Source organism: Etheostoma cragini, chromosome 17 (assembly GCF_013103735.1).
Source record: "Etheostoma cragini isolate CJK2018 chromosome 17, CSU_Ecrag_1.0, whole genome shotgun sequence".
Taxonomy (NCBI): domain Eukaryota; kingdom Metazoa; phylum Chordata; class Actinopteri; order Perciformes; family Percidae; genus Etheostoma; species Etheostoma cragini.
This window is the reverse complement of record NC_048423.1, coordinates 6931094-6942992: the sequence shown is the minus strand read 5'-3', so window position 1 is coordinate 6942992 and position 11899 is coordinate 6931094. Positions and strand designations below refer to the sequence as shown.

The 11899-nt window shown below is 40.1% G+C and overlaps 2 protein-coding genes across 2 annotated transcripts in view; both read right to left on the bottom strand.

Moving 5' to 3' along the window:
- Positions 1–11899, bottom strand: part of LOC117960828 (serine protease HTRA1A-like) — a 20749-nt gene that overhangs the window by 6790 nt on the left and 2060 nt on the right. The window contains exons 2-3 of the mRNA XM_034899021.1: positions 7542–7641; positions 6715–6919 (exon numbers count right to left, since the gene is read on the bottom strand). Coding sequence (XP_034754912.1) covers positions 6715–6919; positions 7542–7641 — 305 coding nt within the window. The remainder of the gene's footprint in view (positions 1–6714; positions 6920–7541; positions 7642–11899) is intronic.
- LOC117960829 (pleckstrin homology domain-containing family A member 1-like) overlaps positions 8042–11899 on the bottom strand; it is a 28431-nt gene continuing 24573 nt past the window's right edge. The window contains exon 13 of the mRNA XM_034899024.1: positions 8042–8070. The gene's annotated coding sequence lies outside the window, so the exon portion shown is untranslated. The remainder of the gene's footprint in view (positions 8071–11899) is intronic.

Genomic DNA, 11899 nt, shown 5'->3' with positions numbered 1-11899 from the left:
CCCCCCCCCCCCGCTGCCCCTCTCCCTCCACACTCCATGTGAGATAAGAATATAACCAGATGGAGAGAGGAAGCAAGAGAAACATACGCAGCTGAGAGGGACGTCAGGTGAATGTGAGTCACTGCCATGACATTCAGGAGTGTGCCCAGCCGGACACCATGCTTAGGATAACAGTTAGTGATACTGGTGGTGCAATAGCAACTGTTGCTATCAGGTGAAAACCACTTTGAGGAGAAGCTTTCTTTTAAGCTTGACTGCAGTCATTTCTAAAGTGTTCTGAAAGAGTTTACAGTAATAACTGCAGAGTTCTCACAAACCCACACAAATTTGGAGTCCAAAATACATCGGTGTGCTGACGGGCAAACAGGGCCGAGGTGAGAAGGGAGCACATACACCCAACACGCAGACTGACAAACTTTTTGAAGACCCCTTGCTTACATATCACTCACTAATTGTGACTAGTCAGCAATCTGGAATGGGTTGTGGAAAATCATCTCGCCATGTGAGTCTGCCTCTCCTGACCACCCAAGTGATTCATTTTGCTATTTTCAGACGAAGGTTACAATTGCACTCGTACTTCACCCAAAGACGCTTAAGCCACACTTAAAGGAAGGAGGCAAGGTGGAAGAGGGGAACAACAAACACCACAAACCACGGGAAGACAGTCTGAGAATGTGAGGTGAATGAGTCAAAAGCAGATTTGTTTGATATTATGTAATGTAGCGCGCATTGGCAGAAACCAGTTTATGACCAAATAAATATTTTGGTTTTGGACCCAGAAGAGCATCATCAATTTAGGAAAATCTCAGAAAAAAAATAAACAAACGTGCTACAGAGTTTTCGAAAAACTCTACGTGGGATAGCATCTACTTTCTGAAAATGAAAGCTTTCCCAAGGGAAACCATGTTTTCTAAGTTCTCGGTGTTTAGATAAAAGAAAAGTGGGGCAGCACATTAAAAGGAGGGAGGACTAAACAGCTTTGACCAAGGGAATCTTTTTTTTTCCATCTTTTGTCGCTGAGCTGAGTTTTATTTGAGCCTCCTGCACACAGACATGTTTCGTCACATTTAAGTTATTGGGGACACCATGGCGAAGGGAAAGGGAGACAGATAAGCTGGCAGCCAAGCAAACACATCGCTTTGAAAATAGCAGAAGAGTTGCTATAGAGATGTGTCATTGTTTAATGTTACAGCCTTGGGCGTTTGAAGGCTCATTTAGAAACCATTACACTAACTACTGTTTTATGACTCGAGGACCAGGTGCAAACTTTAACTCCAGTCAAGATTGGATGGACTGCTGCTAAATAGTTTCTGAGGCCCATAGGCACATGTATGTATATGGGATGGTTTACACACACACACACACACACACACACACACACACACACACACACACACCCACCCACGCACACAAAAGAAGGAGGTTTCCAGGGCATGAACCCTCACAAACTCAAGTCTGTAAATTAAAACCCACACACCTGGCAATGCTTAGATATACAGCCAGACCACTTATTTTATAAAAATACACACTAGGAAGCTGCTTCATTTGGGTCAGTGCGTGATCTGAACTGTAGACTATTTGAGCTCACTTCACACTTTCCTGTACATTTCATACAGGTGACTTAAAAGCAAAGAACATACTTGTATAAGTTCCACCCTGCAACATTCTTAAGTATACTAATATTTAGGGTTGAACTGACGTCTGAACGTATGCCCTCAGGGCTGTGCTGAATCAGATCAAAATGGGGCAGGATTCAGCACGCTTATAAATAACATCAATTCAGAGGATCAGAAGATTAGACTGATTTGAGAGAGAGGACACCAAGTGTGTGTGTGTGTGTGTGTGTGTGTGTGTGTGTGTGTGTGTGTGTGTGTGTGTGTTTTTGTGTGTGTGTATGGTGTGTACAATAGTCATTTATGTGTGCATTAATGCATGTGTGTGCATGTTTGCTAGACTAAAAAACGATATGTGCTAGGTAAATGTTGTGACCATGAATTTTACACACAAAGCCACAGTCATCACATAAACGTTTTGCTCCATTGGGCCATTCCTTGCACAGTAGGTAACATCAACATGTTCAAATCACACTGGCTAAACCATATCCTTGCTGACACCAGTATGGGAAACCACTATGGTTCCCATATGTTGTTGGGAAGTTTTTTAGTCTGAGTAAGATCAAACATATGTCTGTGAGTTCCGTGTGTATGTTCCACTCTGTGTAGTTTTGCATGAGAGCTCAGAGGACTTGAGGGCGTCTTGACTCTGGCTAGACACCACAAAAACTTTGAACTGCACAGATCCCAGTGATGAGAGGAGATGAGGTCTTCATTTGCTCCAGGAAGACTGTATATAGTATATGACCTACAACTCTCTTTTACCTAAAGTATTAGGTCATACTTGTATTTTCATTTATATCAGGATACGGTCCGGTCCTGACTTTGAACGGGAGAACAGATTTAGATAATAGATGGACGTCTCACTGCAGATACTGTGCATGTAGAGACTATAGTGCCAAGAGTGGAAACTATGTCGGTATTTGTAATTCCTGTAGGTTTTATATGTCTACGGCAGTTATATTGTAGTCTAGTCTATTCTTTGTATGGCTGGGGGAGCACACTGGAATCTGCTTAAGCTACTCAGAGGGACCCTGGATCAAATCAGAGGCTTATAGCCCTGCCTCTATGTCTACACCCAAATTGTGGAGTATGACACCTGTAATAAATGAGTTACAAGATAATAAAAGACACAACTTTAATTCTTTACAGAAAACATATTTTCTAGTGATATCTAGCTATGAGGAAAGTTGAAAGGTTTACAGGTTTTTCCATGTGATAGTATACACGCCATTACAAAAAGAAGAAAAAAAAAATTAAATCAATATTTGGAATTCTATAAATAGATTTCGAATTGGTAGAAATTGAATCGATTCATGAATGTGAATCAATTTTTTTGCACTCCCCTATTTATAATGTGAGGACCACAAACAAAACTCCATTCACCTTAAGTGCATTGGATGTTAGAGCATTACAAAACTTGGCCACATAACACAAGTATTATCTGCTTGTGCCAATTAGAGCAAGTTTGAAAATGTGTTTTTCATCATTTTGTGTAAACTAACCCTTAAAGGCAGAGTCCAAGAACAAAATCTTTGCCCATAACCTTTAAGAGGTTTTGGGCCCGCATCATAGCCTTGGCTCTAACACCAATCATTAATAGTCAGTAAATGTCTCATGTTATCAACCATCTGACTGGTCGTATTACCTTCTCTATCATGCCTCATACACATCTAAAGTGAAGGCATCGGCTGGTAACCCCAAACTTACCCTTTTGGGCAAGGCTGCTGCCTGTCCAGCAGGTTTGGAAAACTATCCATGTGCACACATACACACACACACGTTTGAATAATTGATTTAACCCTTATGTTTGTCTCTCAGTATTGTTCATCTAGGGAAATGTAGACATATCTTACTTCCTGGGGAAACATTTACCCAATGGTGCTGATAAACCGATAAATTCAGGAACACATGACTACACAAAGGCACATTCCTTCTTTTTCCCTGCTGCACTGCAACATTTTGTAAAGCTGATTTTAGCATAAGTGTTAAGTTAATGGCTAATTTATTTATAGTAAGGTTATATCCAACAGATTTGGTCAATGGGATGTAATTATTTTTGAGTAAACTTGTCATTACTCTGCCACTGGTGTTGAAAATAGAAAGAGGAAGCTTTTCATTCTAGCATGGCAATTATTCAGTTCACAATTGTCCAAATAAATCCAAAGCTTGACAGGCCTGGCCATGCCTATACGTAAAATAACTTTTGAGCTGCAGCATGAACAAAGCCATGGAGCAATGCATGACCTGCTTTCAGCTGCATTTGCAGTTCAAATCACCCAAACCCAAGGTTAATAAAATGTCCTTCCAAGTCAGCAAGCTTTCAAGTCAGAGTGAAAGCAGGTATATCTGAACATGTCCAAATCATTGCAAGCACTTCCAAGTGAATGTGACCATGTCCAAGTCTTGAGTAAAAGAATGAGGTCAATGAAAGGCCTTGAAAAAGCTGAAGCCAAGGATTTATATCAATATTGTGCTGTTGCCACGTCACATAATGCACAGTTTAGCATATTAGCTCACATTGTCCTCCAGACATATGGATCCATTTTCCAGGCCTTGACCACATTGCTCCCTCTTGCTTTCTGTTTCCCCCTACACTCTCTACACAGGAATAAGTGAGTACAGCACTTTTCCCCCTTCCCTTCTGAAGTTCCAGCTGTCGTAGACCGACTAATGTATTCCCCAGAGCTGAGGGGTGGACCACAGCCCCAGTACAGCCTGGATCTTGCTACCAATAAACTGCCATTTCACGTAGAAAGGGTAGCGAAAGAAGAGTCTTTAGACTCAGGGAAAACCTAACTTTAAACTTTCTCACTCGTAAACTGGTACGATTGTTTATTGATTATTTGTGGCTGCTTCTGGAGTGCTGATGTTGACATTTAGCTTTAATTGAACAAAGAGACCACTAAGATGAGAGGAGTAGGGAGCAGAGAGCAAATGCAGGCGGGAATGAGGGAGAGGATGATGGAAGATTGGAGAGATATATCCTGCAGTCAGGATATGACTTTATAAACTGACAGAAAACTGCTACAAACAGCTCAATTCATGCTTGAGGACGCAGAGAATTCTCAAAAAACTGTTTAAAGGTCCCATGGCATGAAAATGTCACTTTATGAGGTTTTTTAACATTAATATGAGTTCCCCAGCCTGCCTGTGGTCCCCCAGTAGCTAGAAATGGCAATAGGTGTAAACCTAGCTCTGGGTATCCTGCTCTGCCTTTGAGAAAATGAAAGCTCAGATGGGCCGGATCTGGAATCTTACTACTTATGAGGTCATAAGGGGAGAGGTTACCTCCCCCAGCCTCCACCTTGCCCCCCCCCCCCCCCTCCTCAAAAGCTACAAACTCAGAAATGGCACATACTAAGCAAAGCTCATTGTGGGACTGACTCTGGTGGCTAATGTTTAGGCTGACTTAATTTTAAATCTTGATGAGCGTCATATTAATAGTGCTTTCAACTCTACAGTTTCCATTCGTCTTTCATTCTTTATGGAGCCAGTGTGCAGTGCTGCATTCACTGTTACTTTAGGTTTAGAAGAAAAAACAAATTAAGCTTCAAGGTTGACTTACTCTCTTATTTTTAGAGCTTTTGACCATATCACATAGCCTTCACCTGCAGATGAGGTTTGCTTACGTCATTAAGTGTAGATCTTCAAATTCTTTATTACTTTGAGCACTTTTAGGACTTCATCTTCCTTCAAGAAGACTGCGTGATACTGTCAGAAGCACTGTTTCAAGCAAGTAGGTGGACCTTGAGTGAAGATTGCTTTGTCAACTGTCATTTTAAGTTAACTTGACTCTAAAGTTTACTTTAAACTTGCTCTCAATTACTCCAGATTTAGTTTGAGACTTGCTTTGACAGCACTCCATTATCTATACCATCAGTGAACTTTCCTTTAAGAAAGGAAGAATGTATTTTAAAGCGGGAATTTACAGTTATTACTAAAGTACTGAAATTAAACACACAGTAGCTATAGGTTTGGGTGACTATACTTACCAGTTCAAATGTAATCCAAAATGACAAGTTTGCTTGCCCTACGACCCTCTCATTATAACTTACTCATCCTCTAATTTCGCCTTGTATCAACTTTCGCTTGAAACGCACGCGCGAACACGCACACGCATGAGCACGCATCCGCACGCACGCACGCACACACACACAAACATATATGCCTACTCCACCTAATTAACAGAAAGGCCAGTTCCATGTCAATCATGTGTCCTTTCCAGAAGGACCAAATGTCCGTTGGGGCTTTATCACTGACTCATGGCCTGGAAGATCCACTTCAGTGTCACATAATGACTTACACTCTTTAACAAAATAAGTATACTCATGATGGTGAATGTGTTTTCTACCATGACACCCCGGGGACATCTCATTTGCTTACAATTAACATGCTTTATTACAATCACCTGTTGTTTACCAGCCAGTTAAGTCATAGTGTCCTGCAGTGGAATGCAACCAAAACATGTTAGGCAAAAGGCTGGAAAATGTTTCTGCATGCACTAAGATGATACATTATTTGTCATGCTTCTGCAATATAAAGCCTCAGGTATTCTTGAATCTGCAGCATCTGCATATGCAAAGGCTGTACCCACTGAATATAAAATGCAACCAAAAGCCCCTCCCCAATTGAAACCTGAATGTTTCAATCTCTTTTCAAAATTGGAGGTCTTTGTAATACACCTTGTGTTGCTGTCATGGCCATCTATTCAGCTGTGTCACACACACACAGCCATGTGAGGGAGTTCCATAATGCACTCTGCTCTGCTATGACATTGATAATGATATGCATTGACGTGTTGTGGTGGTTGTAACTAGACATGAGTCAATGTCAATCTCTGGGTCAAGAGCCAAAAAAGAAACAGAGTGAGAAATGATAGAAGAGAACAGATACAAGAGTATTTATATTTTCATTTTGGGGAAAGTGAAAACGCATATTTCCCAAAATGGCAAACTTTTCCTTCAAAGGAGACCTGGCTTTGGCAATATAGGCAAGCAGAAAACGTGTTCAAGCACAACCACTATACTATATATAATACTAGATATACTGTATATGTTTTACTTTGCTGGCCTTCTGAATGTCTGGCACTTTAACTGACCGGTGCTTCAATCTTGATGAGGGCGATGTCCGATTTCTCGTCCACGTCTTTGATTTTGGCATCATAGAAGCCACCGCTCTTCAGCTCCACTTTCACCCGGTGCTTATTGGCCACAACGTGGGCATTGGTCACAATCTGGCCATCTTCTGCCACAACAAAGCCAGATCCACTGGCCACTGCCACTTCCCGCTTGGAATAGGTCATCCTATGGGGGAGAGGAGAGGATGGTGGGAGGGGATGAGAATATTTTTTATTCACTTCACTCTTTCAAGCGATGTTATACATACCATGCATGATGTGAGCAGTGTAAGACTTATAAGTTGAAAGCAATCTAAGTTCAAAGTATTGAGTGTCAGTATACTCAAAAACAATATATAAACAGTAGGCAGGAAGGTATAGGTAAGCTGGCAATATAAGGCATACCTAAAAACACACAGCTGCATCAGAATACAGCACACCCTTAATCAAAAACTGCTTTCAAGTCAAACTGAGGCAGCAACAGCATAGGAGGTAAGAAAAAGACAAGAGACAGATCTGAGGAAAAGATGGAGACGTGGAAATCAGAGAGCAGCAGACATTCAAAGAACCACTTTACAAGCCACAGACATTCAGAAGAATCAAGGTGTCAAAGAAGAACAAGAGGCAGAGATAAAAGATCACTGAAAGCTGGTGAGACGTAAAGAAAAGACGTTGAAAGACAGAAGTGGAGGGTTAGGTGCACTACCAGCTGGTGTGGTCTAGTACACAGGTGGGTTGTAAATTCTAGTGTGCTTCGGTCTGTCGCACACACACGCACTCACAAACACACACAGGTGCATGGCTCTTACTTGCGGTAAAGTTCAATGTGAACCACAGACGGAGCAATTTTCTCCACCACGTCGGCGATGAAGTTATATTTGTGTCTTGGGCTGTCTGGGTTGTCCTGAGCTGGAAATACAACACACACACACACACATACACACACATACGTCAGGATGTCATATGAGTAAAAGCAAACAAAAGATGCACTGAAATACTGAATGATGTAAGAGCTGTGTGAGAATACCAACAATAAAACTGCCCTTTATCATAACACAGAGGAGAAAAGGAAAGATGACAGTTCATCTGTGGTTTAGACCGTCTAGGCAGGTCTGACACACTGATTTACAGACTCGTAACCTTGGCTGTAACCCTCACAAATAAATACTCAATAATAATATTAATACTATAAATAATTTACCTTGATCTTTGCCTTTATCTTCCCATGATTGATTGTATACACAGACTTTAAGTCTTAAACCAGCAACAGATCCTTAGTTAAGACTAAACTGGTCCTCACAAGTATAATACTACTCTCTCCATCTCTATCTCTCTCAAACACACACACACACACACACACACACACACATACACACACACAAACACACACACACACAGTCTGGCACTTTATGTATGGGGACTGCCAAATTCACTGACTCACCCATCCCACCATCTATACAGTGTTGGGCAAGTCAGAAAATGTTGACTGATTTACCTGGTAATTAAGGTCTACCCAGAAGACTGTTTAACCAAAGCCATGAATCAAGACTCCCTAGACCTTTTCCTGTGCGCTTTACATCCTTTAATGCTTAAACCTTTATTTTGCCACATACCTCAAACCATTTTGTCCCACAAAGACAATTTTCAGTCATTACGTACTCCTAGAGAATTGCACCTAGTGGAATTTGTAAAATTCAAAGGCACCCATAAGCCCTGTGATAAAGTTGATTGCACGAAGGGTTAAGAAAAGAGAATGAGACTTTCCGCCTGAGGTGCATTTAAGCTAACACAAGCATGGAATGAGCACTGTCTTGCTGTAGTGCGACTAAATTATAAAGTATGAAAACATTTGTCAATGGGGGAAAATTCTGCAATTTGGTTTTGGTTCATTCTTTTCATCCTCTGGATGTCTGTACCACATTTCAGCTAATAGTTGTCAAGACATTTCACTAAAAGCCAAAAATGTCATGGTTAACCTCATGTTGGCTAGATAAAAAGTTAGGGGATCCCCAAAGTCCGTAGGTTCCATCATCTGGGTAACATGAATGTCTGTACACAATTCCTTACAATCCATCTAATAGTCAGACAGAAGGGGTGGACTGATATCCCTAGAGCCCTAGCAAAAAAGAAGAGAAGTTCTCCTAACCGCCACATCTATTTCCCTGTTGAATTCAAAGCTAAAAATCAAACATTAAATATTATACTGTCACATAGGTTTCTCACCACAGTCAGAAAGAGAAGCAACAGAAAGATTGAAGTCATTTTTACCATGCTAGGTTCCCACCTGGGGAGGTTGGAGGTCAGCTCTGATAGGATCATGGTTAGAGATAGCAGGCCCAGTGTCCAGAATCAGTTGTTTCAGGAGCTTCTATACTGGCTCTCAGTCTTTTCCACTTCACCATGTTACAATGAGTGCTGCCTCTTCACACACAGGGGAAATTGTACTTCCAGAGACAAAACGCTACAACTGCAACGGCATTTCATGATCGTAGAATAAAAGGCCCAAAGGAGGCGAATTGTTAGAGTTGGGAAATCATGAATCAAATGTTGTGAACAGTTCAGTTAAATTACAGTAAAGAGTCTGGCCAAACCATTGTTGCCTGATTTATACACTGTGGGAGATTATTTTACTGCTAAACTGAGAATAGAAAGGCTTTATTGTTGTAGAATCAAGTTGGCTTGAGTACAGCTGTCTTCTCATATGCCAAAAAACTGCTAATTGAAACTTATCTATAAAGTCCTGAATCTTGCTGAAGAGTGGAGAGATAGTCAGCATCCAATGTGGATTTTAAGTTACAGTTTGGATATTAAGTAAGAAAGCTTAACATTTCTCATATACCGTATCCCATTCTAAGAGCAAAGGTCACTAAGCGCTTAACAAGTTAATACAAATATTGAGGTCTACTTGCTGATAATGCTTCTTTACTTTTTCTTGAGTAATATTTTAAATCCAGGACTTTTTACTTGTAATGGAGTATTTCTACTTTTACTTAAACTTAAATAAGCTACTTGTCAACCAGCAAAATTAGTAACATTGAGCTTGATCAATGCTGAAATCCAAATCTGAAAGCTGTGCAAAGGAAAACAGATCAATCCGTTACAAAGGCTAAAAACAAATCCCTGGGATGTTATCTTCAGCTCTACTAGGAGGCAGAGCAGTAGATATTGACTAATGATGTGTGATGGTGAGTAAGTTTTTAAGAACACTATACCATGGCACGGAGGTGATTTAGCAAAAACATGAAAGAAATATTCAAGACTTGTGTGGGAGATTATTACTTACTAAATTAATTCCTACTCTGCAGTAATTTAAGTCATTTATAGTCAAAGAAAGGGAAAATCCAACCCACATGGAAGACATATTAAGGTTAGATCCTAACTTTATTAGAATATTTTATTAGCATCTGTTAAAAATAATCAGATGTATAAAAGGATTATTTCTAGAGTCAAATCAAGCATTCAGTCACGGGAAACTATTCAAACAACATTTAAAAAAAGAAGGTTCATATAAAGGCACTCTACTTTTCTTGCCATCCCCCTCTCTCTTTCTCACAAATGCATGCACGCACACATGCACAACGACACACACACACATATTACCCTATGTACCCATTACCCCCTTCCTCTTTCTACACATTGGCCTTCACCACACGGTTCCCTGCTTAAGATCTCAGCTTCTTTTCTTTTTCAATTTTTCCCATTAATAATACCCACTGTTTTATTGGCGCCTGCAGGCGGAAGCAGTTTTTTCTGATCCACTAGACCAAAACTCTGTGAATACAGTAAGATCAGCTCCTCTTCATGCAGTGACACTCACTGCCACACAAACACTGGTTCTCTACTGTTGGGCAAACTGAGGCCCACCAGAACCAAGCATATATGCTAAATGTTTGAAATAGAAGCAATTCTTTCTTTTGGTAAAAATGTAAAGCTTTGAACATCATGGGAACCACAGTCACATAGAAATAACGTGTATACTGCTATAGCAAATCATTTCCAGTAAGTCATTGACTTTTTGGCTCAATACACATCTTTCAGACTCAACAGATGGGGATGTTTCTTTTCTGCAGTTAAGATGTACAGTTGAACTTTGCTGCTATTATTACAATGACAGTGACACAATGGCAACATTTTAAGGTAACCTACCATACAACTGTGTGAGTAACTCCAACTAACCTAATTCTTCCCTTTCTAAGCTTCAATTTGTCCCATTTGAATCAAATTTAACTCAAAGACCTGTATTAGGGAAACAAGGGACTTGTACAAGGGACTGTCAGCACACAATCGACCAGAAAAACACATATATCTGAGTAAAGCAGCACAGTTTTAGCAGCATAGTAACAGTAAGGTTAGAATCTAATGCAAACTATTTAGCATTTTGTTGTTAGAAAATTATGTATAAGAATCAAAGAGATACACAGACATACTGTCAAACTATATAACAATGCACAGACCACACATAACCCTTGAGTTTAAAATGTTTTAATTTAATAACCCTAAACCTTATATATCGATATAAAGATAAGCTTAGGGATTGTAGCGCCTATGCAACACTCAATGCAACATTTAGTCAGATTTATTTACAGTCGAACAGTGACAATACTGGCAGACAGAGCAGATGATATGGCGGGCTTCAGAAGTCGCATCAGGGAACATACAAACATGAGGTCAGAATAAGATGAGATCCACAAGAGCATAAGAGTGAATGCTTCCTAAGAAAGCAGCCGCAGCAAATATGGTCGCGTTGAAAGAGAAATAAAGAAATAATGAACAATAGAATAACAGTCACCATGAATAGGAAGAGATAGATGAGGAAAACAGACTGACTGACATGCAGAGGTAAAAAAAAAAAAAACATTCTCCATTATCACTATCAATAAAGGCTTAAAAATGCCGTAAAAACATTAGAAAATTTGGGAATTTTAAACAAATAGAACCCGTAGGTCACAAAAATAGTTGTCCAAATATTCTATGCCAAAACAAATAACTTGCATAATCTTCGACTTTACAGTCGAGACACAAAATGACATCATGCAAATTGTACTTGCATATGTTTTTGTAACATGGGGCCAAGTTGCAGGGTAGGTAAAGGCGCTCAGAGGGGGCTGATTTTCTATTTGTCCTGCAATACTATAGTTCTACAGCCTTGATCAGATGCATTCAGTTA